The 25,845-nt window shown below is 39.0% G+C and overlaps 2 protein-coding genes across 2 annotated transcripts; both read right to left on the reverse strand.

Moving 5' to 3' along the window:
- Nucleotides 1–888: 888 nt before the first annotated feature.
- Nucleotides 889–7,438, reverse strand: LOC117972976 (protein FAM3B-like). Its single transcript, XM_059030797.1, has 8 exons — nt 6,530–7,438; nt 6,231–6,365; nt 5,286–5,406; nt 4,524–4,582; nt 3,800–3,850; nt 1,863–1,950; nt 1,615–1,747; nt 889–1,157 (listed from the first exon to the last, which is right to left on the reverse strand). Exons 1-8 carry the CDS (start codon nt 6,555–6,557, stop codon nt 1,071–1,073), a joined length of 702 nt encoding a protein of 233 aa, XP_058886780.1. The 5' UTR covers nt 6,558–7,438; the 3' UTR covers nt 889–1,070.
- A 2,258-nt stretch (nt 7,439–9,696) lies between these two features.
- LOC117406200 (beta-secretase 2-like) lies at nt 9,697–25,600 on the reverse strand. The gene is made up of 9 exons (XM_034010123.3): nt 25,084–25,600; nt 20,160–20,248; nt 17,693–17,909; nt 16,560–16,691; nt 14,906–15,040; nt 14,024–14,125; nt 12,053–12,202; nt 11,658–11,826; nt 9,697–10,752 (listed from the first exon to the last, which is right to left on the reverse strand). Exons 1-9 carry the CDS (start codon nt 25,360–25,362, stop codon nt 10,505–10,507), a joined length of 1,521 nt encoding a protein of 506 aa, XP_033866014.3. The 5' UTR covers nt 25,363–25,600; the 3' UTR covers nt 9,697–10,504.
- Nucleotides 25,601–25,845: the final 245 nt, after the last annotated feature.

Here is a 25,845-nt window from a genome sequence, read left to right on the forward strand (position 1 = left end):
GAGTGACATGCTGTGAAGTTGTATGAAGTGGTGTAATACAACACAAAGTGAGGTTGTAGACTTGTATTGGGAAATCTAATAAGGAAATGTGATAAGGGAAATTTGCAATTTGTTTTGGCAGAAGATGGTTTATTGAAATGATACCAAATAATTAACCTCCATGTGTCATCACATTTTGTGTCAATGCCAAACAACATTTTAAAATAGAAACTCAACTTTAAGTTTCGTTTCTGTGAGGAGTGGGGGCTTCTTGGTGATTAGCAAATGCAAGAGATGGAAAGTTATTCACTCTGTTCCAGAAGAGGACTACAGGACAAACTGACAATTGAATTACAAGCTGGAATTAATCCAGCCCTTCGATCTGGTTTTCAACAGTCTTGCCACACACACACCTTTGATACATCGAACATCCGAATCTCAATAATGTCCTTGCATGAAATAACAATAACAGATATTTGAAGTTTTAAAGATGGGCAGGCCAGACACAGACTGCAGGTACAAGCAAAGAGAGTACATTGACTTCAGTAGTACACACATGGATCTAAATACTGCTTCTTTTGCATTATTTAAAAAAAAAAAAAAAAAAAAAAAAACATTGTAGCTCATGCATTCCCATATCTACTGAAGCAATATAAAAGTTAATAAATAACCAAAATATTTAGAGAAGTAATAAAATGTATTTCCTAGGAATCAAATACCTGGTCATATTCACACCGTCAAAAAAAAAAAACGAACAACAAGAGCCACTATTTAAAATTGTAATGCTTTAAACTGTTTGTATGTTAGGATCCCAAGTATTTGACTCTTACCCACTTGACTATAAAGCGGTATGTAATTCAATGTAATTCAATATGCTAACATTACATTATTCAGCAGGTTTCATTCAGCTTCATGAAGCACAGTTAGTTTATTCTTAGGGAGATGCAAAACTTTTGGCCATAGCTGTATATCTTTAAATAACATTTCATAATTAATTACAACAAAATATAACACATATATTTATTACTTAACATCATTTTTATGAAAGCAAACAAAATGATCCCATTAAAAAAGTGGAGCGATGCCTTCAATCATTGCCTTCGTGGGATACAGCCTTCTATTTGTACTTCTGCAGGCCAGCCGTTGTATCTGTTTTTCTCTTTATTTGAGTGATTCATCTGCAAAAAAAAAAAAAATACAAATTACAAAAATTAAAAAATACAAAAAGAGGTGTTATGAATGGTCTTGTTTCATAAATAACCACATCCCCAAGTGTCAGCCAAATCGTAATCCAAACCCTAAGCCTAACCGTAACCCTAACCCTAACTCTCCCCCTCAAATTTCAAATGTATTTATTTAACCAGGATACAAGATAGTCATATATCTTATAGGTAGGGCCCTTCGTTTCACGACTTGTTTTTTGTTATCTGTAATTTAGTCCTACAGCCCCAAGATGTCGCTATAGCCTCCACAGTAAGCCATGTAATGAGCAATCATTAATCAATCCCATTGCGTTACTTTAAACATTCGAATTGGTCATCAATCAATCAATCAGTCTGTATTTTATATAGCGCCTTTCATAGTCATGAGTCATGAGAAACGCAGGGCCCTACTTATAGGATACAACACACTCACCTTTTCCTTCTTCAGTCCCTTAGGCAGGGTGAATCCTTTAGCTCCCACAAAGACCCAACTTGACCGGAAACCAATTTGTTGAATCTCCTTACTCCCGAGTTTTTCAATTTCCTTTCTAGCTTCTTGTGAAAGCCTTAATGTTGTTATTAAAGAAAATAAAAAAACAACATTAAAACACCCTTAAATACTTTGGGATAATACAAAAAATAGACTTTTGTGTCTTTGTTTATAAACACTGATGTACTTACTTAGTGCTTCCATCATCATAAGTGGCCATTAGAACAATTGAATTGTTTGGAATCCCGTTGATAAACTGAATCAGCGGTCTTGCATTATCTGTGGGTATATTAAGGGTACATGTCATTTTCCTTCAGTTTCCTTTTCAGTTTAAGACAATTATTATTATTATTATTTATTTATTTATTTATTTATTTATTTATTTATTTATTTGGCAGACACCTTTATCCAAGGCAACTTACAGATGGTACAGGGTTACAATGGAAGATTATTATTTAAATACAGTATAGTTTACAGTAAGTGTAATAATACTACTTGAATATAATGTGAACTAGGATGCAGCAAGTTAGTATTACAACAAGTTACATCTACAATGGCATATTAGTAGTGCAATAGTGCAAGGATCGTGCATAAGCTGAGGATCCAGTGACGTGGTGCTCAGGTCAGGCAAGTCCAGTGCGTAGCTAAAGGGTCCAGCTCTTTCAAATACATATGCCCCTTAAGAAGGCTCTGCATTTTTCAGCTAAGGCTGAGTAGACTGGGTGAGGACACAGCTATAGAACATTTATCAGACAAGGCTAAGCCAACCAAAGTCACAACCACTTCAAAGTACATAGAGATAACAAAAAATAGTATTCCAGGTAATATTCCCATCACTTCATGAAATGTAAAGACGTACACTTGCGCTACATCACCGCATTCCACTTGGTCCCATGATTATGGTATGGACTCACAAGACCCTAGTAAAGCAGTGGATGGTTTCTGAAGAGTTGTTTCTGGGCGTTTAAGAAGACCATAGAACCCACAGAATCATTTCGCTCTCCTTCTCAGTACTGTAGCCAGTGCTCTCCCTGTGACCCATTTGTTTTCAATACCAATGCAACATTCAAGTACCCACACCAGGTTGGGTTGTCATTTGGATACAAGCACTGGCTCTTGTTTGTATTAAATGGGTTATATGGACAAAGATGATAAAGGGGTTCACATGGTTGTAATGGTTGTAGCTCCTCTTAAACACTTCCATGTCTTTTTTGGTAAAATAAATCTTAATATGCTTCTGAACATGGGTTTCTTGCCTCAAGTGGGGATATATTATTTATTTTAAAAAAGCGACAAGGGGGTTACGTTTTTCAACTGGCAGCCTATTGCTGTCGGATATGTAGCCTACAAATAGGTTGGACATGATTGAAAAATAAATACAGAATACTGCAGATGAGGTTTACAGGGAGCATTAAAACACTAATGAAAAGCTGCGATTGGGACTGTTTGAAATGTATGTACGTGAACTGTATTTAGTGACATAATAAAAGCTAAAAGACAGCATTACCTGCTCATCTTTTTGTGATCTGTATAGCATGAGAGTAGCTGTCATTTACTTCATGCTAATATTGGCCTCTGCTTTCACCCAGATAAAATGAGATAGTCGTGGTGCGGACTTCAGCGCTTTTCTACCAGGTAACGTGGATTTCCTTTTGGCCCGGTGTTGATGGCTGAAGTGTAATGCTGGCTCCAGAGATCAGCCTACTTGCGGCCTCCCTGGCGCATCGGTACACACAATGCCAGTGATGCTGGCTCCAGGGATCAACCAAAATGTGGCCTCCCTAGCGCCTCAGCATAGCAACCGTCTGGAATGGGCTGGGTGGGGCACTTTGAAGGGGTCATCAGGTGGGCCCCTCCTGTCTTCAGTGTTTCATTGACTAGCCCACGACACCTCAGGAAGGCTTGACAGTGATGCTGGGAGTTAGACGTCTATGTGCACAAACAGCAAATCTACATCCCTGTGTCACTGTTTACAATCAGGTCTACAGAAGCCCTAACTTAACCTGTCTAAAAAAGTGTAACTTTAGCCGTCCACACAAAATATAGTCGCCTTTGAAAATGAACCCCATTATGTTGCCCACGCAGGATCCACACAGACAGTACTTGAGAAGCTCATGCTATACAGTACCTCCTTCCCACATGTTGAAGCTATCTGAGCCGTGAACCTTTCCTGTAGCAGCTGAAAAATGAAAAGGGGAGAGCTGGAAGTTATTTTAACAACATAAGAGAGCAATGCAGGATCTAGGATGACCCCCAGGAGAGTTATTAATGTGCTGTAATACAGGTGCAGGGTGTGTTTTGGATGCAGTGATGATCACTAAATCATCACTAATTTTAAAAATGAATATTATTAATATATACTCTTGCACCTGATGTGCCATGTGGTGCCCTGCTACACTGGGCTGTAATAAAAACATCTGCTTGGAAAAACTGTAATTAAAAAAGGTTAGACACACATTTTTGACATTTTTTTTTTTTTCCCAGTGCCTAAATCAAGTTACTATAGTTTTACAGTTTTTACCTTTACAGTCACACTTGATATAATACTACAAACAAACAAACAGACAAACACAAAATATATGTTTTTGCAAATGCAAGATTCCTTTAAAGACTTACTAACTCACTAAATGTGTAAGTTCCAAATAAGAATTCAGCAGTCAGGCGATATCCATGGTCTACCGAATGTTAAGCCTCAATATGGATCACAATATGGCAGCCATATTAAGTCATAGACAAAAGAGACATTGTGTCCAATAAAGTCGATCTCTTAAACATTTAGTGAGATGAGACGTCGGACTTACTCTTGTTATCCTTAAAATAGGTAAATAAACAGGTTCCATCAGGCCACTTACCATCAACAGCTGCAATGTTTATCCCTTCTCTTGTGTTCCCCTTCCCTTCTTTCATGATGCTGAAACCAAGCAGATGGTGAATACTTTAGTGTCTCAAAATCTACTTTAGTGGCGCACTTCAGCAACAAACACTGAGGCTGGCTACAGCGTCCTTGTATTCACAGTGGAAGCGCTAGATCCGTCCAGAACACAGTTCTAGATCAGAAGTTCATAATACACATTCTAGATCAGAACTGTGTTACTCTATCCCATGCAAACGGTATAGCACAACTGCAAAACAATACTGCACATCTATAAATTACCAAAAAGATAAGTCTACAGTACAAATATTTCATATCTCTGCATCACTTTATGTATGCATAATGTTCTGTAGATTTCCCCGGTATAAAAGGCCCTGTACAGGTTTTTGTTGTTAATATCTTTGCGGTTTAGATCTTTATTCAATAGCAGATTTTTTAAGAAGCTGAAGTAAATGCATAGTACAATATAAGCCAGTGAAAAACACTTCAAAACTGTCAGATTATAAAAAGTGCAGCGTTATCTTACAAACCTCTCAGCTAATGGAATCTTTTATTCTGAAACCACAGAGGCTTGTCATAAGTAATCACTTGTTACCTGTTTACGTATCACAAGAATCTAGACCTATCTAGAATACAGTAACAATATATCTATCTATATATATATATATATATATATATATATATATATAGCATTACTGTCAGTTATTCAGAGCCAGCTGTAGCTCATTAACAACATACTAACACTTCTTCGAAGCAGATTGTGGGTACACTGTTTTTGCCCCCTCCACTTAGCACCCTGAACGCAAAGCTTCCGATTGGGCACGGAGACGAGTGATCACACTTCTGCCTTTTAGGAAGAGGGGCTGGGAAGATAAAGACAGAGAGGCTCCACTTGGTATGTTTTCAATCAGACAGCAATTTCCACTTATAGAATAAGATACTGGATGTTGTTAGCTGAGCATCGGTGTGTGGAAGATAAATGGGAAGCAAGTGCAAAATCATTAAAGGGCAACTTGGTTCGGTCCTATTACGACAACCGAAACTAACAAACCTACACAGGAATCCCGTCTAACAAGTTCCTCAGCTGTATGCTGTGCTCTCCCTCTACAACTCCCAACAATGTGCTTACTTACCTCTCAACACTGCCAGTCAGCCATTTTTATCAGATGTTCAGGTTCCACTAAATACACAATTAAACCAAGGGCAATCTCTAAAACCCACCTTCCAAAATGTGAACTCAAACCCAGTGTATAGGATCTTTAGCTGACCGGTGTCATTCATTAAATCACAGCCATTTTAGGCGACCTTGGCTCTTTTAGTGCAATGTGATGATGAGGATTATTATTATCATTATTTTATCTGATTGGTGTAGTATTATATTAACTATAACTTTAATATGTTTGTCTATATATATATATATCTATATATATATAAACATTCGAATATAATTGTACAGCAAATGACAACTTGTCAGATAGATTACTGATGTCCATTTTTAAAATTAGTGAGGATTTAGTGATCAGAATTATTTTGTTTTATTTCAACCATGCATAACATCAATTCAACCAGCAGAAGCATGGGTGGTGTATCTAGCAATAGAACGGACTGGAAGAGCCAAGGTCCCCTACCCTGGCTGATAGTAATCGATAACCTCACCAAGACCACCTCAAAATCCAGCGCGTCTTACCGTTAATGGAAGGCTTCTCTAGAATCTGGCTCACAGCAACTGAAAAGGTTTCCGGGGGCAATAGAACGGCACATATTTGCCCCAGGTACCAAGCCAATCCACAGCCTACGATAAGTGCCAGGAATTTGAAGAAATCTGTAAAATCATAGACGTGGACCGGTAATCTTTCTAAAACAGACTATTATTAATCAGGGAAGCAGAACATGACTCTATAACACTTGTTTTTCACCAGCACCGATCAGACGAGCTTGGTGAATTAATACGTGTTGCATAATCATTTCCGCATTTATTTTACTTACCTCCTCGTACTCCGCCACTGGATTTCATGTTCGTGGGTGAGGTGCTGAAGCATTCAGCTCTTGTTTCAACTGTTCACACTTTCAGGCCAATGTATAGATATACATCTGCTACAAGATCACGCCCACTGGTGATGTACAGAAGTGGCTCTTCTTCGAAGGGCTACATACTAAGATATTTCCTCCAGACAGTGACAGAACATACTTAGAACGCCATACATCTACCTTTATGAAGGTAAGTTAGTTTTATACCTCAAAATAGATACTTTGATTTAGTCTTAACTATCAAAACGCTTCAAAATCTGTTTTCATCTGACAAACTAATAGGCTTCAATGGCTACTTCAAACTGCTAGTTAGCATTGAAAAACTATGTATTGAGGGTGTCTGGTTTTATACGTTTTTGTCGTGTTTAACTACTTTCCTTTTAAAATGACTCTGAGCACAGTCTAATGTGTTTTGGTTCCTTAATTAAAACTGAGAAATGTGTTAATTGTGCAATTAATTCGTAAAGGGGAGGCGAAAAGTTATTCCAAAACAAGCAAAAAAAATAAAAATAAATACTAAATTACAACTACTATATTATCTCGATAAATTACCCACCACCCCCTCCATAAAATAAACACAGATCAATTCTGCAAAATATAATACAGTGTACTGCATTCCTGCCTGCAGGTAAAAACAACTACATTCAATTTGCTCTGACCTTTACGGTAATGGTTTGCTAGGTTTTCTCTCTTTGAATCATGCCTGTTTGCAAGGGTGACCAGACGTCCCGGTTTCCCGACATGCTGCTCAAAATCTTTAAAAAGTCCCGATTTTCAGCCACTTCCATATAGCGCGACACACTAAATACCTTTTTGTCAAAATAACGTAACCGCTTTTAGTTTATGCCAACTTCAAAAACGGTACTATGGTAATCCAAAACATTATTTTTTATAAAGTGATTAACACAGATGTACGTGCTAATTCCTCAGTGGTAGCGAATGTCGCTACTTCCGTCGTCTTGTTACAGTATAGAACTGTTGAAACACGTGTTACCGTTTCATGTAATTTCGTGTCTGAAGCAGTAAATATAATAATAATAATAATAATAATAATAATAAAAAAATAATAATAATAAAGCTCCATAGGCTATAAAGCTAAACAAACACTTTGTAGACAGCTGTTTACACAATAGCAGTATTGGAAAGGGGGAGTTCCTATGATTACAAAATAATTCAGGTGTTGCTGTAATTAACTAAAATATTAGACAAGGCAGTCCTCGCTGCTAGAAATGCTGTAAATGTGGCTTGTGGATTTCTGGAACATCCCCTCCAATACCATCCAGGAGGCTTCCTAGTGTTTTAACTTGAAGGCGATTTCTCAGCCTTGTCTACCACAATTAATGTATTATTATTATTATTATTATTATTATTATTATTATTATTATAAATAATATAATAATAATAATAATAATAATAATAATAATAATAATAATAATAATAATACATAACGTAGTACTGGATTTTTCTGAAAATATGTTCTATAAATCAGAGCCATACAAAATGTTCATGTTACCTATCTATCTACTATATTCAGTGCAGTGTGCGTGTGTGGATGGAGGAGGAGTCAAGTGTAAGGCGGGACTTATGGTAAAAGGCATGTACTATTGGCTATTACAGTAGGCCATCACTGTCACAATGCAGGGTTAATATTTTGAAAAGATCGTAAGATCTCTTGAAACAGGGGTTGTACCGACAGACTGGAGATTTGCAAACATAATACCAAAACAAAAACAGTTGCACTGGAACATTTTTTAAAGTGGGGGTGCTGAAAGCCATTGAACAAAACTGTAACCCCTGTATATGATGGAAGCCATGCAACCGCACCCTCAGCACCCCTAGTTTTGAGCTTTAAAATCTGGTCACCCTACTGTTTGCTTAACATTGTTGTCAAAATGTTTTCCTATACTTAAAATGCAATTTTACCCAAAAGAAAATGTAGTTCAAGATTTGCATGTATACAAATTCATACAGCATGTAAACTTATGCTGACAATAGTTCAGGGGGAAAAAAATCACTAAACACTTGTGTAGGTGATCCTCCTAGAAAAATACTGGGAATCACAGATAGTTAAATAAGGGTAAGATCAAATCAATGATGTTACTGGACAGGGTTTTCAAAACCAAAATCATCTGAGGGTCTGTGAAACCAGCGAGTGTTTTAATAGTCACCTTTGTGTCCTCCTGTGTCAACAACGTGCAGCAGTATGCTTTGAACCCCAGTTTTATTAAACACGTGCAAGAACATATTATTTGAGACTTTGCAAACCGAAAGTGTCAACAGCCGGAACGTCAGACCAGCGTTACAGTTACAGAACAAAAAAAAAAAAAACTAAAATAAAAAAATCAACCAGATGGTCACAGTGAACCGTTGCTGTGCGTTGTTATCAATAATACACATTGGTCCATCTGAAAATGAATATATAACTCAAGTACATGCATTTACATTAATACACAGATCCATGTTTACCAGTAAACAGTTCAATAAGCAAGACAGCAAGATTTATTTCTTCTGTTCTAGATCTTTTCAAGGTTCAGTTTGAGATCTCACAAATCACCGTCAATAAAAATAAAAGCCTTACACAAAAAAACAACCTTGAACACATCAAGAATGCTGTGGCGATCAACCAGGGCAATCCTCTTTTTATTAAGAGAGGAATGAGTGATATTGACTAAGCCCATGCTTCAGCCTGACCAAACCACTGGAGCGAGGTTTTATTTATTATTATTATTTTGGTTCAGGGTAGAAAGGAAAGTCCCCAAACACCCAGTCTCCTAATCAATGTGATCTATAAATATTACCCAGTAACTTTTTTTGCATTCATGTTCATTTGGAACTCACCACCGCTGGTGTAACATTAGAACAAAAGAAGTTCTTCTTAACTAGCTTGCCTGTTTCAGAGCAAACTGCATGATCCATTTGCACACACATTTGACACACATTTGAACTCCAGGTGTGGTGGCTGTCCTGATGTACTGCGACCGAATAACATGAGACTGATCCTTCAGGGGAAAGGTCACAAAGCTAGTGGCCTTCTCTCCAAACCAGCAGGAATTCATTTTTTAATTATTACTGGTAAACCTATGAGCTCTGTTCACAAAAAGAAAAAAATAAATAATCTGAGCAAGTTGATCTTTGGCAATTTCTTTAAAGTTGCAAATGTTTATTCTTTCTCGAAAAACATCAAGATGAGAAACTTTCAAACAAAATCTTTCATGAAAAAAACAAAAACAAAAAAACACATTTTGAATGTTATGTTCTTCAATCTTAAGGCCACTGCTCACTGGATGTGGTTCTTTATCAGAACTGAACATATCAAATGGATTGCAAACGTGTGCATTTCTTCTTGTACCTTGCACATCGTCTGGAATTGACGCCTTGATTCAAAATCATTTCTAGTCAGCTCTCGTCAGTGCACTAAAATGACAGCAACCAATAAAACTGCATTTACTGCTGGGGGACCCCAGGCCTTCACGCAATGGCAGGTTTTAAAGCAGTCACAGCTTTGTCCTCGATGTGCAAGTCGGCCAATGTATTTGGTGTGATCAACTTAAGCAAATTCAACATTCAAGAAATTACAGAACATGTCCAGTGTGCAATGGCCTTTAAACAAACACTCAAGTTCTCTTTGTGAGACAGTCATAACACTGGTCAACATCAAAACTCCCCATTCTCCCCATTAACCATTTACAAACTGATTCCAATAACTATTACTGGCATCTCATTTTATATATACATTTATTTATCGAATGGCTTGACCAGAATAATTAGATGCCATCTTTCTCCAGGTTATTAATAAGATCAAATAAAAGTGCAGATCTTATAGTCATTGCCATCAGTGTGCCCCAGGTTATCAGCCTTTCTCTTTTCCCCAGCTCCGTTTGCAGGCAGGACTTGCAGCAGATCATTTCTCAGCCGTTGTTTAGTGTCTTCATTTCACTTGAATCGATGGTGAATGAGGGAGGACTCGTCAGTGACTCCTCCCCCTGCATCGTCGCCATGACGACAAGGCACGAGCAGCAGGATGACCAGTATGATGAGAATGAATGCGCACAGGCCCATCAGCGCATAGGAGATGATCCACAGGACTGGCTCCTGTATTGCTGGGGTCTTTGCACAGTTGCTGGAAACGTCCGAGGCCAGGAACGGACCTCCGATCTCCGACAGAGGGGAGCCGCTTTTTTCTGTCAACAGGAATAAACACATTTTAGTACAGGGTGACTCGAAAGCATGCAGGATAGGGGAAGTTCAGTAATCTGGAGTAACACCAGGGACTGTTTTTCAAAACTTTTAATCTGAATCAAAGTGATCTTGATTTGGTAATCCTATATTTTGTGATCAAGATTACTTTTATCTGGATCATTTTTTCTGAAAATGTCACTGCTGGATTACATTTATCCAGATAACAAATAATCACGATTACAAAATCCAGTTTTTTGAATAGGCTAGTTCTTAAGTTTTTTTTTTTTTTTTTTTTTTTTTTTTTTTTTAAAAAAGAGTGGTAATAATGATTAATATACAAGTTTACTTATTTTGTTTTATATTATTTAACAAAATCTAAATCACTTTTAATGTTAGTGCACATATAACACATGCAAATAATGGTTAGCAGAAATTAAATAACTAAATCTAAATTGAATAAAAATAAAACTTTTGAAAAAAGGATATGTGTTTTTAGACATCTTCATTGTCTTCCTCGTCGGTCGGGAGTCCGGCATCTCTCAGACGAGCTTTGTGGAGGCGTATGTGAAGACGTATGCGTATGCTTTTTTTATTAAAGCCCTACCACTAAATACGTGTTTCCTTTTTGCTTGCATGGATACAAAACTTAAATAAATATGTAAATATTATATTATAACACTCTATTTGGACAAATAGTGTGTGTGTTTGCTATGACATTTCAAACAAAATATTGATGTTCTATGGCCATTTAAAAGCTAAATATACCTCTGCAGTAGGATCACAATAATCCTGGTATTGTGGATCAAAGTAATCCTGATCGCCTCTTTAAATTCTGAAAAACCCAATTGCACAATTAATCCAGGAAATAAAATTCCAACCAGTAACGTGCTGTGATTTTAAAATGTACCTGCACAGGTGCTAACGGCAAAGCCAACCTTCTTCTGGGCCCGGTCAAAGGTCACGTAGAAGCCCTCCATCACTGTGGCGCCGATCACTAAACCACTGGTGGAGGACGCGATGCCGAAGCGGTAACACTCGAGTGAGTTATCAACATCTGCCACGAGCTGAATGTAGAGCTGAAGCACAGACACAACAAGAGAGACGTGAGAAACCTTGGAATGCTTTTACTAAAGTGAAACACTGCTGACATCTAGTGGTCAAGTGACACAAGAATTACAGCCCACTAAGCTCACTGTACTTTCCTGGGTGCATTTCAAAACAACAACCGATTTGTTCCCTTTCTCTGGCACTGGTTTATAACACTATACAGGTAAGACATGAAACTACACACACAAGGACTACCTGTGGCATGATGGTGATGCGGAAGGACTGGCTGGCATTCATTCCCCTCAGATAGATGGAGATTTTCGGGAAGATGCTCCACTGTGTCTCTCCTTTCGTCCAGCAGGCTAATGTGGTGCCAGTCCAGAAACCACTGGAAAACTGCTGGATCTATCAAGAAGAAGAGGAATATGTTAAAGCCAGCAAGCCGACACAGGACCAGAGGCATAGGAACCAATACATGAAAATATAAAAAGCAGCCTGCAGCACAGACAAAGAGAAAGAGAAAGACAGTACAGGAGCCGAACTTCTCAAATAGGATTCATCCAACAGCACAGTGCCCTGAAATCCACACTGGCTTTGGGAGAAGAGCCCACAATGTGTAGACCGGACATTTCATTTTGCAGACATTTCAGTGAAGCAACTGCCAGCCAAAGCACCCACGATGAACCTTCTGACTCTGGTGTTGGTCACCATGACAAAGTGAATAGAAAAGGGAGATGCAGCTTCTCTATATAAACAGTGTTCTGTTTGTACAACAAGTTATAAAGTAAGGAAAGAGTCTGACACCCCCCTCTTCATGCAAACATGGCAATTTCCCTTTTCTAAAGTCACCAGCCAGTGGCTGTATGCAAATACACATGCAAATACAGTCTTTGTTACTTGGAACCCTGTTTTGGTTTACCTAGGGTTGGGGCCAATTCCTGGTTTTCAATTCCAATTCCTTTTTAAAAATCAATTCTCAATTGCAATTCCTTCAAAGGAATTACAAACATTCTAAAAGTTATAAACCAAATAGGTGTATTTTTTAATTGACTAACCTTGACTTCAATTTAAGTAATTTGTTGCCAGAATACTGTTCATTGCAATTTTGATCAATGATGTGTTGGAATTGATTAAAAAGGGAACAGGAATGAGAATTGGATTTGAGGAAATTATTTTAAAAAGGAATTGGAAATGGAATTGGAATTGAAAAACAAGAATGGACACCAACCCTGGTGTGTTTTTCTCATGCTGTATTATGTGCAATGAGCTCGTAAGGTAACTTGAAATATGTTAAATCTGTTTTTAACACTTATAATGACAAACGTTGTTCTAAACCCCCTATAGTAAAACCTTACCAGAGTATCCAGCTGCATGTTACATTAAAAAAAGAATAATAAAGACACAAAAAAGTGACAATATACGGCTGGTTACATAGACCCTGGTCAGCACTAACCTTGGACTAGCCCATGTTACTTTAAGGAAGGCAGTCCGAACTCAGTGCTAATCTGGATCTGACAAACCAGCTGCTAGAGTTAAATGTTCACCTCTGAAGCGAGGGCTTTCTCACTGGTACTGCTTTCTGTTTAAGGGGTTTGAAGGCTTGGTACCTCTTATTTGAGTGCTCTGGTAGAAAGAACCAGCGTTGGCTCTAGTTTACACTCTCAGGATTCTGTTCATGTGGCTGTTCCAAGGATTCGAACCCGTAAAGGAGAATTATCTTTTGCACAGCAACTCCCAAAGACGTGGAACTGTTTCCATCATAGTATGAAGATGACATTTGATATTCTTTCCTTCTCTGGTTTTAAAGATCACATTAGGGAATTGTTTAGAACCTCCTGCCAATGCTTCTACTTCAGACCATGCTAACAAAGAGAGACATGTCTAATTTATACTATTCTTAGCTCTCTGTGTGCTGCTCATTAAATCTGAACCACACATGCTTTATTGTGTGGTTCGTACATTGCAATTGTTTTTTTATACAGTGCAATTGTCTTTTTTTTATTGTTTTCCATGGACCTCCTTGTAAATAAAGCCTGGGTAAATCTCCTGGTTAAATAAATAAAATAAATAAAAATAACTACAATGTTAAGTTAGAAAAAATGATTTCCAAATTTAAATTTATAGTAACTGCTCTAACCTTGTTTACAAGAATATATTGTTCACAAACACGCAATTACTAAAAAAAAGCAACCAAAAAAAAAAGAAAAACCGCCCTAACTTTCTTACCAAGGATGTTGCGATGATGGCATCCACGACGGCGTTAAACACATTGTGTGGGAGGCGCAGCAGCGTCGTTCCACTGTCCACAATGGCTTTGTCAGTGTTGTACTGAAATGAGAAAGAGACACAGAACAAAGCGACAGCTTCGTGAGCCCAGGCCTTGAAGGAACAAAGTCTCTAAAGGAAGCCTCTGTTGGGAGGAAGGCTTCAGAGAGGAATGCAAGGCAGAGCACCGTTTTAAAAAAATGACTTTATTTTTTTATTTTTTTTGTCCTTAACAGGAAAAAGATACTGAAGCTTTGTTCAACACAAACAATGCAAGCAGCAGGCTCTTGCACAATACATACAGGTACTGCCAAACTGGCAAACAATTACTAGGAAAAACCCTGGCACGTACAAAACAGGACCTAGACATGCAAAGATAACCGCTTTGCATTTAGGGTGCAGTATGTACTGTACACTTATCACCTGTGATAGTATTTTTTTTTTTTTTTCTCCCTTAATGAACAAAAGTTTTAATAAAATACATGTATAATAAAGGTCAGGACACAGGGAAAATGAAATATGGTTAAAAAAACAAAACAAGGATAGAGGATTTTTTAATTTTATTTATTTTAACAAGTAGCTTCAATTTCTTTTATTTTTGTAAACATTTTACTGAATAGCCTTCGTCTTTCCTTTTAAACTGTGTGACTGTATAGACAGAGAGTAGGTGAAGCTGGAACAGTGGAAAGGTCCCATTGTCACATGAATGGAATGAGAAAGGCTGTTCAGTCCCATTTAGGATTTAAAGACAGGTTTCGTGGCAGATTAATTTAAAGGCACATTTACAGGAGTGTGCCTGTTTAGACAATACTAACCCCCCTTAATGTGCAATACAGTACATACCTCTTGACAGTCAAGGTTTAAATTCTGGCCCCCAACTTCTAGCTTAAGGACCTCCACCTGGTAATACCATTCCTCCTTAATGGGGGTGTACCATATAGACCCCTTGTACAGAGTTGGTTCAATCCCACCCATGACCTGAAAATAGAACAAACTTATATGAGCAATGCAACCAACTTATTAATAACAAAAGAGTTTTATTTTTTGATTGTATCTGATGTAATACAAATAAGGATCAACCTGGGTGAATAAATGGGGAAGGGGAACTCATGTGGAGAACACATGATTACAACTTGTTCTTGTAAAACGTACAAGGCACTATGGAAAAGCTATGCTTTTAGGAAAACCTTCATTTTAAAACCAGGCAAATAGAAACACGTCTAATATCGAACACCAAGCCAGGTACATCTCATCCTCCAAGCACAGATCACATGGCTTACAGCAGGGTTCCTCCACTGGAAGAACACCAAACCAGGTACATCTCATCCTCCAAGCACAGATTACATGGCTTACAGCAGGGTTCCTCAACTGGAAGAACACCAAGCCAGGTACATCTCATCCTCCAAGCACAGATTACATGGCTTACAGCAGGGTTCCTCAACTGGAAGAACACCAAACCAGGTACATCTCATCCTCCAAGCACAGATTACATGGTTTACAGCAGGGTTCCTCAACTGGAAGAACACCAAGCCAGGTACATCTCATCCTCCAAGCACAGATTACATGGCTTACAGCAGGGTTCCTCAACTGGAAGAACACCAAGCCAGGTACATCTCATCCTCCAAGCACAGATGTATCTGGCTTGGTGTTCTTCCAATTAGTAATATAAGGGCGAAATGGAAAGGGTATTTGCATTTGTATTTAGTACCTCAAGCACATACAATGCAGACAGGACTTCAGAATTACTCCTAAGATCACTTAGTGCTGGTACATGAACACAATTTTGATTTAGAAAACTCAACTAATATTCTGATTAGGTAACCTGAAAACTTTTCAGAAGAAGTTTATAAGCATGTGATCATGCTCTAATATCACAGTTCACCTTTTCTGATTCTGATCACTCTTTACACCTGTGCTTTAAGGGTTAATAAGCTCATGGCTTGCCTCTCATTAGCTAACCTAACAACATTATCCCAACCAGTTTTGCGGTTTCTTTGTTTGGGAGACTTTGTTTTCACTTTGATTCACGTAAAGCCAGTTTTTCCTGCTGTACGATAATTCTAACCCTTTCTCTCTACGCTGTATATGGCAAGCTACAGAATGCAGGCCAGGTGTGGTGTCATATTATTGTACCTGTAACACAGAATGTGAAAGGGGGAGAGGCAATCGAGAGCTACCAGCCTCATTACAGTTCTGCGGCTGGGAGGCACATTGTCAAATGCTAAATGCGTCAGTAATATCAGACAATTACCCCAAACCTATAGCACAATCCTACACTAAAGTCACTACTGATGGGTCTGCATATCAACCCTATAGCATAACCCTACATTGAAGTTACTACAGATGGGTCTGCATATCAAACCCTTTTCATTTCAAACAACATCACAGAGAATGTCTCGCTCCATGTTTTAAAGCCTGGGCGCCCTGCTGCCTTCAGCCCATCCCATTAAACTTCTCAGAGAGTGAAGCATTGCCGGCAGCAGTGAATCTCACTTACCAGGCCACCTCCCAGGGGATCCGAAGTGCTGGAAGCTGACAATCCTGCTCCACACATCTGGAGGGAGAACATGTCTGGGATCCCAGTCTGCCTCACCAGAGAGTCAAAGAAAGGCTCCACTGAACTGTCCGGCTGCAGAAATAGACAAGGGAGCAGTTAATACGTTCTAATACACAAACCAGAACTGATACTGTTTTCACACACAATACCGCTTTACTATTCACTTCTGGACTAGTTAATGCGTAAGCCCTCCTTGTTGCCTTCACACTGGGGAACTAGTACAGAAATTAACAGTAACAAAATGATTTGCTTGCAAACTGAATACTGTATTTGACAGCGCCTTAAACACCATTTGATCTGAAAAAAACCTGACAGCATGACATGTATATGAATATAGGGGGAAGTAAGCTGTTACCTAATGTTCTCTGATTCTCAAGAGTCTCTAAAGCTGAAGTGCAGTACACTTTTCAATGATTTAATCTTTACTTGGCATGGTTTGCCCAGTTCATTTAAATTCTCCCTTTCCTAATAATAATAATAAATAATAATAATAATAATAATAATAATAATAATAATAATAATAATAATAGCATTTTTTTGGTAAAATGTTATCAGTATATCTGAATTAAGACTTCTCTTAGACACAAGTCTATTAACAGATTCTGACTGAGGAAATGGCAGCATTATTGGCAATAGAAGGGCGTTACAGTGGGTGTATTTGATTATTTTCTTATGTATTTTTATAGGGAAGGGTTAGCATACCACAGTTCTTGTTTAGCAGGGTCATTACGTTGCAAACTACACATTGTGATCAGCAAGAGCTTATCAGAAGGGCACACAGTGGTACAGGATATACACCACGTGGCACAACATGAAGACAGCTCTCTCTGTGTGCTGAAGGGCAGAATCTGTTTAGCATCTTTACTGAACATTCACAATGCCTCATTCAGAAATGATCAAGAGCATTTATGAATGTTATTCTGGGGACTTTTCAGTTTGTTCCAAGAAGCAACATAACTCAAAGCCTTATTTGCCATTAAGGAGGTGTTTATCCAGAGTGTTTTTTAAGGCGGGTACATCAATGTGTACAATATAAGCGTTATGCTTGCAGGCACACTAAAGAGAAACTTTACCCTAGCCAGCGTTTTGTAGGCCAGCCCCAGAATCCCTTGCCAGTTCACTCTGGGTAAGAAGAAATTCTCTGATTGCAGAATAGTGGCAACGTTGATGGTGATGGTGCCATTGGGTCCCTTCGGAATGGCAACGATGTCCGTGCCAAGCTTGCCCACCCAGTTTCCTTGTGTGTATCTCACAGAGACTTCCATTCCAGAGGAGTGATATGAACTGGAGCTGGGAAACAAAACACAGAATCGCTGACACTTCTGTACAGGGATGGAAAGAACACTTCCATTGCACAGCAGTGTGATCCATGGCTGATCAAGCTTGTATTAAAACCTGGAATGGATGAAACTGCGATGCAATAGGGGTCTTATGGACATAAAAAACAGAAGAGAGTCTATTAAATTGATCTAAACACCATCACTTATTAAATATTAAAAGAGGAACAACACTGGCATTTTACTTGATTAATGACAGAAAATACTCATACACACTGTTAGAGATGCTGATTTTTACAAAGCTCTCTTCTTTTAATGATTTAAAAACAACAGTGTGTTTAGGTCTGCCACCGTTTAGATTACCTCCCCCAGCTAATCAAAGAGGAAGCAGGTACTGAATTTCTAATATGGACAATTCTAAGCAGCAAGAGAAATGGTCAACCAAACGCAGTGCTTCAGCACCACTTAAACCATTCTTACAAGCCTGAGAGCCACGTCTGGCATTCCCAGTGCTAAGGATCTCTCAGCTTGTATTGTCAGTGATCACATTTTCCATGTATTTATTTGTACACCTTTGCTGAGAGATGGCTGTCTTCCAGAATGATACTGCTTTTCACACCACGATGCTGTCAGTTTTATATCATATATATCCCTTGAAAGCAGATGCCTCCCCACTTTGTATTTAGCACTGAATTCCAGTCCTGTAAGTGGCTCAGATTTCTCATTTCAGATATGTGCCGGAGGAGGAGCTGCCGAAGTCCCCTTTGCAATATCCTCTGCTAATTACTACCTGCTCCAAGGCTGGGGTTTGACACGCACCGGGGAAAACAGCACACTGTTTTTAGTTATGCAAGCCAAGGAAAATAAAAGGCTCCAATTACAGAGAGAGAGCCTATCTCACTTCTATCATCATACTGGTGCCACATTCTGAGAGCACCACCCTGTACAGCAGAGAGAGAGAGACACAGGACCAGTGTGCCTTTGTTTGTTACCAAAGCCACCAGTGCCCAGTTTCAGGGTTTTTTGGTAAATGAATTACCTTATTTCCAGACTGGCACCAGCAATTAGCTACTGGTGTTTTTGGTGCCCAGTTATTTTACACCTGATTTTCTCCCCAATTTAGGACGGTCCAATTATTGTTTTCCCTCACTGCAGTAATTCCCTACACAGCTCAGGGGAACTGAAGGTGCAGTGGGAGTCCTCCGCTCCCACAGCCAAGCCAGCTTCCTCTTCTATACCCAGGAACCTGAGAGCAGATGTCCTCAAGCTTCCAGCTCTGGAGGACCAGGGCTGATGCTGGAAGTGTCCGCCCATTCGGCGCCTGGCCAGTAGGTTCTGCTGTAGCGAGACGAGGAGAAACAATCCCTGCTGCTTTTGCCTCTCTAACCCGCACCACAGCCAATGCAATGCTCCTTCCAGAATCCCCAACAAAGGCCGCTGACTTTGCACAGCCAGGATCTGCGCTCCCCTGACCCACCCTGCACACCACAGGCCGTGTTTTTACCAGGTGAGCAACATGGGGACTTGGGGAGTCATTTTAACCATAACAAACCTCTTCTTTCCAACGCAGTCCCAAAGGGATCTAGTAAAAGGCTCCAAGGTCACACAGCAAGTCTGTCACTGAAATTTAAAGGACTGCTAACCAAGGTGTTTTTTTTTTTTTTTTTTTTTTTTTTTACTTCCTCTTAGCACTATCAAAATGATTACTGGTCTCCCTTTTCTTCTGTCAAAGATCTCTTTGTTCTATGCTTGTATTTCAAACGTTATTATTATTATAATTATTATTATTATTTATTTCTTAGCAGACGCCCTTATCCAGGGCGACTTACAATTGTTACAAGATATCACATTATACATTATTTCACATTATTCTTTACGTACAATTACCCATTTATACAGTTGGGTTTTTACTGGAGCAATTTAGGTAAAGTACCTTGCTCAAGGGTACAGCAGCAGAGTCCCCCACCTGGGATTGAACCCACGACCCTCCGGTCAGGAGTCCAGAACCTTAACCATTCCTCCACACTGCTGCCCCTACAATATGCAAATATCTGAAGGAGAACACCATAATGAAAATTGCTGCTGCTTCCTTATACCCTAATCACACCATCTGTGGAGATTTAAATCCGACCACGTCACACACGGAACCAGAAAGCAGGCGTTTACTACAGGTTTGTTAAGCACAATGAAAAGGGGGGGCCAGTAAAACTACTGATAAAGCTCATAAGAATAAGGTCAAACCTCCTGTGGATTTTCTACTTACAGTTTCGAATTGAAGAAGTGGGTAATGTAGGGGTCAGGAGCACCAGCCACTGCAAAGTTACTGCTCCCTGTGTCTACCAGTATATTCATCTGTGAAGAAGAAGAAGAAGAAGAAGAAGAAAAGCATTGAATATATACAGGAGAACCCATACTGTGACAAGGGGGACATGGGAATCATGCAAGCTTAGGTCAAGAGTGCAGATAACACTGATTCAAGGTCCCATGCCCTCCCTATAAAATACCAACCAAAATATGGATAAATCGAACACACAGGGACAGCGCCTCTCCACTGAAGTGTGCAGACTCAGATTGGAAAGGGCTTCTAGCACAGGAACCTTTCCACCCAAGACATGAGCTAGATCTTCTGAATAAGAAATAAAACGCAACGGGACAAGCAGGTACGCCTGAGGGAGGAAAGATGAAGCCGTGTGGATGTACCGTAGGTTGTGAAACCCGCAGAAGACCTCTTACTTTATTTCTGCATTGCAGTCCTGTTGTCATTCCATGCAGTCTGAGAAAGAACTTGTAGGTAAACTGTAGCTTTGTATACACAACTTACAGGCTTTTAATGGTAAAATGATTTTTTAAGATAAAACGTTTTGCCACACTGATTCCTGCAAGTCAGCCGCCTAATATAAAAATCATAGAACTTGCACTGGAACATTTTCCAATTGTAAATTGAACACAGGGAACACTTACTGTACACCCTAGTCACACTTATGTACTATAGGTAAGCACGCCATCATCTCATTTTGAAAGAGTGATTGAATACGTTTTGTGGATTGCATTGTGTTCTCAAAGCTCTTTCTTCCACATCACATTATATTTTGCTGTTACAAAAGGTCACATGCTTCAAGCAAGCTGGGATGCTGCTTATGAAATTGCACCCCCATCGATTCCCTAAATCAAATCTTGATTGACAGACAAGAAAGCAAAAGATAAAAACCGAATGCTGTCGCATGCTGCACGACCACAAACGCCAGATAAAGTGAATAATGGAAAGAAGCACAAGGGTGTGAGGAGACTGCAGAAGAGGCTGTCACCGGTCCCAATCCCGAGCTGCTACAGGGTATTCCTAAAGCACTCTGCACTGCTTTTACCCTCGCATATGCACAGTCAGCACGCCCAGCTAATCTACGCCTCGCAGCACTAATTGGCAGACGGCGAGCAAAAGATGCTGCATCTGTTAGCTGTTTGTAGAGATTAGCAGATGTGAACCACTCCAGTGACACAGTGTCTTCTTGAACGGGTTAACAGATGCGGCAATTTGCAGCTCATTGAAATGCTGGCTCGTTTAGCACGGGGACTCCTAATTACATCACAGGTATGGCTGCTTTCTTTTGCAACCTCAGGGAAGTCGGCTGTGCTAACACACAAATCTGGAGCGCTGACAACACACAAACATAGGCAATGGCAATAACTCCTGGAGAAGTAACAAAGCAAAATGGGATTGTGCTAGTTTTATGTATTTTGTTCCCCTTTCTGATAAACAGATCGATACTGCTGTGGCTTCATTTAAAAAAAACGCATGATAGTGGTACTAAAAATAAACTTAAATACACGAGCAAGTGTTACAGAGGTTAAGATAACAATAACATTCCAGGAATCTTAAAAGGTTTAAATTTGCCCATCCGTTCGGTATATTGGTCTCAAATATGCACTTTAGAAAGATGAATGTATCTGATGAACATCTGTTATTAAAACACGCTGCTATTAAAGAAAATAACAGAAGACAACTGAAGAATTTCCACAAACACCAGTAAAAGATAAGGTTCTCCATTCTCAGGATCAATCAGTGGAATAACCTGCTTCTTAACTAGAAAGTAACCCTACAGTAGCTCAAGTCCAGATTTAAGCATTAATCCTGTCCTTTCTCCTGCTGCATACAGTGTGTGATTACACCAGTTTGAGGGCACTGCTTATGGCATCTTGTCTAGTCTCCAAGTTTCAACCCAGAACAAACTAGGAATTGAAAAAATAAAAGTTTACGTTAAACAGCGATGTTTAGAATAACACAGCTATGCAAAAAGGGGTTGTCAATTCATCGTAGTGGTACCTAAAACAAAGGAAAAACTGTTTGTGAGGGGAAAAAAATAGATTCACAAATGTTTCTATTTTTTTTGCGTTTTTCCAACAATTAGAGCTGCTGACTGCCAATAGAATACGTTCCTTAGTGTCAGCCTACTGTACTCCACTCAGCCTTATTTTTTTCATTAAATTGTTCAGGAGCAGCATGTGTGGCAGGTTCTTACACACAACAACAAGCATGTTTGCTGAACAATGCCCAGTGTGCACACAGATCTATTGAGCAGGCAGGGTTGGGTCAATTCCAGTTCCTTTTTAAAATCAATTCCCAATGTCAATTCCCTTTAAATCAATTCTAACCAAGACGGATTAAAAGGGAATTGGAATTGAATTACCCAACCGTGGATATGTGGGTTACTTGTGAGTTTTTAGGGACCCCCTTGTTCTACAAATGTGGAACTTTGCTTGTTTCATTCCCCCGCCATTGTGAAGCAGGATAAAAACCAATGCAAGAAGTTACAAGCCTTGCAAGCTTTCACAAAAAACTGACATCCAAACAAAAAGGTATAACACAGTATGTGTGCTGTGCAGCAGCTAGTGCACCGAACGAGGAGACAGAAACTGGCATGCTGCTAGAACTGTACAAAGCAGAGCGGGCCGGCTGGCCAGACACACTTCTGTACATGGCCAGCCTCCGGCACCGGCATTTCTGTTGAAAGCAAAAGCTTCTTTCAAGCCCCTTGTTTCTTATTAATCCTCATCAGCTGCCTCTATAACTCCAGGACAGACTCATGCTAGATCATGTGAGATCATGAGAGGCAGAAATAAAAGGAGCTTAAAAGTCAGGAGCAAGGCTCATAGCAGCAAAAGATTCATTTTATTTTAGAATAGAAAAATAAAAAAGATATGCAGGGATCAACAGAAGGAAATAAATGTATGCTTTCCCTACTGATCCATGCTTATACATAATTATCTCCCTTTAGGGCTACAGCGAGACCTGGGCTCAATTCCAATTGTAATTGTGTAATTTATAATTGAAAATACAATGTAATTGTAATTGAACCTCAGCCTCCAGTTGATCAATTCCAGTTCAATTCCACACCTTTCCAAGTTGAATCATTCACAGTTCCATGTCATGTTTTACCTTAAGCGAACATTCTTCTGCTATTTTCAACTACTTTTAGTGACCCCGTTTGCTTGAAAAAAAAAAGAAAGTTCTACATTATGTTTGTGCATTTGCACCTGTGATTGCTGCTTGGTAGAATAAACATGTTAATGTGTGAAGCTACTTGTTACTTGAGTGTAACTGTGATTATAATTTCAATGACTGCAGCATAATTCTAACTAATTGTAATGAACCAAAAGAGCATTGTAATTGAAATTTCAGCAAGCATTTCTGCTGTAATTCTCATCCAACACATTTTTACCCAAAGTTATTAACAGCATCAGAATCTGGGGGCATATGGAGGCTACTTGTTACTGTGTCACACTTGCATTTATACATACATCTAGAGAACCTCTTGTCCAGCTGTGATGAAAGGATAGGAGTGTATCATAACCTGGGGATATCTGTCCATATGTTACACCTTTAAGGCTGGTTGACAGTTTTATCAACGCAGGTAGTCAAGTATGAACCAACCTTCTCTTTACATTTGCTTGTGGTGGATGCTGGCATGGTGATATAGAGGATAGTGTACAATCTAGGCGTGGTAGTACATCACTGACTTTAAACAGAGGTATTAAACTTAACCATTAGGGTTTACTTGACTTAACTTCTCCCCTGGGGGGGAAAAAATAGTGCTGTGGATTTTACTTTTATCTTTCTTAACCTAATATTTCCGATATATGTCAATAGCTGTCACGTAGTATCATTTTGTCCTTTTCCTTCATAGCTCAATTCATTGTTTTACAGTTTGCACTGCAGGGATGGAAATAAGACTCCTATTGAATAGAGGTTTCACGCATTCCAGGTTTTAAAGCATGTGTGATCAGCAGCAGTGTATAGGGAACACGCTCAGAGTCTTATTAAACTCGCAGTAAAACCAGGCATGGATCAAACTGCTATGCAATGGGAGTCTTGTTTCTATCCCTGAGTACTGTTGTAATTGTGCGACAGTGACTTGGTACTGTAATAATGGCTGTGTGTTTCGGTGGTTAAAAAAAGGGCTTGTAACCAGGAGGTCCCCGGTTCAAATCCGGTTCACTCACTGACTCATTGTGTGACCCAGAGCAAGTCACTTAACCTCCTTGTGCTCCTTCGGGTGAGCCGTTGTTGTAAGTGACTGCAGCTGATGCATACAGTTCACACACCCTAGTCTCTGTAAATCGCCTTGGGTAAAGGCGTCTGCTAAATAAACTAATAATAATAATAATAATAATAATAATAATAATAATAATAATACTAATACCTCTAAAACAAAATTCAGGAGACAGCAAAAAAAAGAAGTTCTGGAAGGAATCAATCTAGCAATAAGCAGATGTGAAAGTCCTAATCTACAATGTATCAACGTGATAACCTCCACCAGTGTGAAGACAGCTACAGTAACAGGGTACAGGTATGCAGTTTACATGCATTTCAACACCTTCAAATGTGTTACCTTTTCTTATCGCGACAACCACTACACCCCCGTCACAAGTACTGTATCACACTGAATAGAAGGCATAGTTTAACAATTCCTGTAGTAGTAGCCTAAACCCAAATTAAATAAATGATTGTCGTATTGCGATCTGTATGTTAACCCCACCTGTTGAAAATGGTTATGGTTTTCACGTTTGTGAGTTATTCAAAGTCAGTATAACACGATATGCAATAAATAAATAAATAAATAAATAAATAAATAAATAAATAAATGGATTAATTAATTGATAAGTTCAGTTAATACATAAGTTATATTCCTTACCGTTTGAGACGGAGTTCCCAGTAACATCTCTATATAATAGCCACGACCTGAGTCTCCTTGTAAGTTGTTGACCATTTGCAAAAAGTTAACTTTCCCACTTGGGTCTGTTGCCAATGAAAGCTCATTTGTCGAACTAGATTCATTTTTCTCCAAAGAACTGAAATCTATATCCACGGACGAATTGAAGTTTCCAGTGTAAATCTTTAGGGGGAAAGTGAACTTCGAGTCACAAGTACTGGGAAAGAAAAACATCAAACACAGTAACGAAAGCGTCTTCATTTTTACTACACTCAGTGCAAAACAAAACAGCAACAAGAACTATCCCAAGCATCAGCCAAGAGCAGTTTCCCTTTAATTTAAAACGTCTTCACATTGCTCAGTACTACATCGAGTCATGCTGTTCAACTGTCTATGTTGTGCTGAGCTTTTTCGTGAAAAAAACTTTTCTATATGCCTGTTGAAACTTCAGCGCTGAGGAATGTTTGTAAAAGAACTTCCTTAAACACATGTGACGGATATGACGACTTCTGTTTTAATTTGACAAAAAAGGGGGAGGAGAGTAAGGGTTAAATGCCTTTAAAGGGCGAAGCCGGGATAAAGATTTAAGATTGCCGTCTAAGTGAACGCGGCTTGACTGCTGTGTAGATTGAAACGTAGCATGTTTGCGTTGGGTTTGTATGAAACGTGTCAAGCTTTAAATTACACTTCATCTTTTTTTTCACATAGGTGTATTATACAGTACTTGAGAAAACGGCACTTGTG

The sequence above is a fragment of the Acipenser ruthenus genome, chromosome 9, assembly GCF_902713425.1.
Source record: "Acipenser ruthenus chromosome 9, fAciRut3.2 maternal haplotype, whole genome shotgun sequence".
NCBI lineage: Eukaryota > Metazoa > Chordata > Actinopteri > Acipenseriformes > Acipenseridae > Acipenser > Acipenser ruthenus.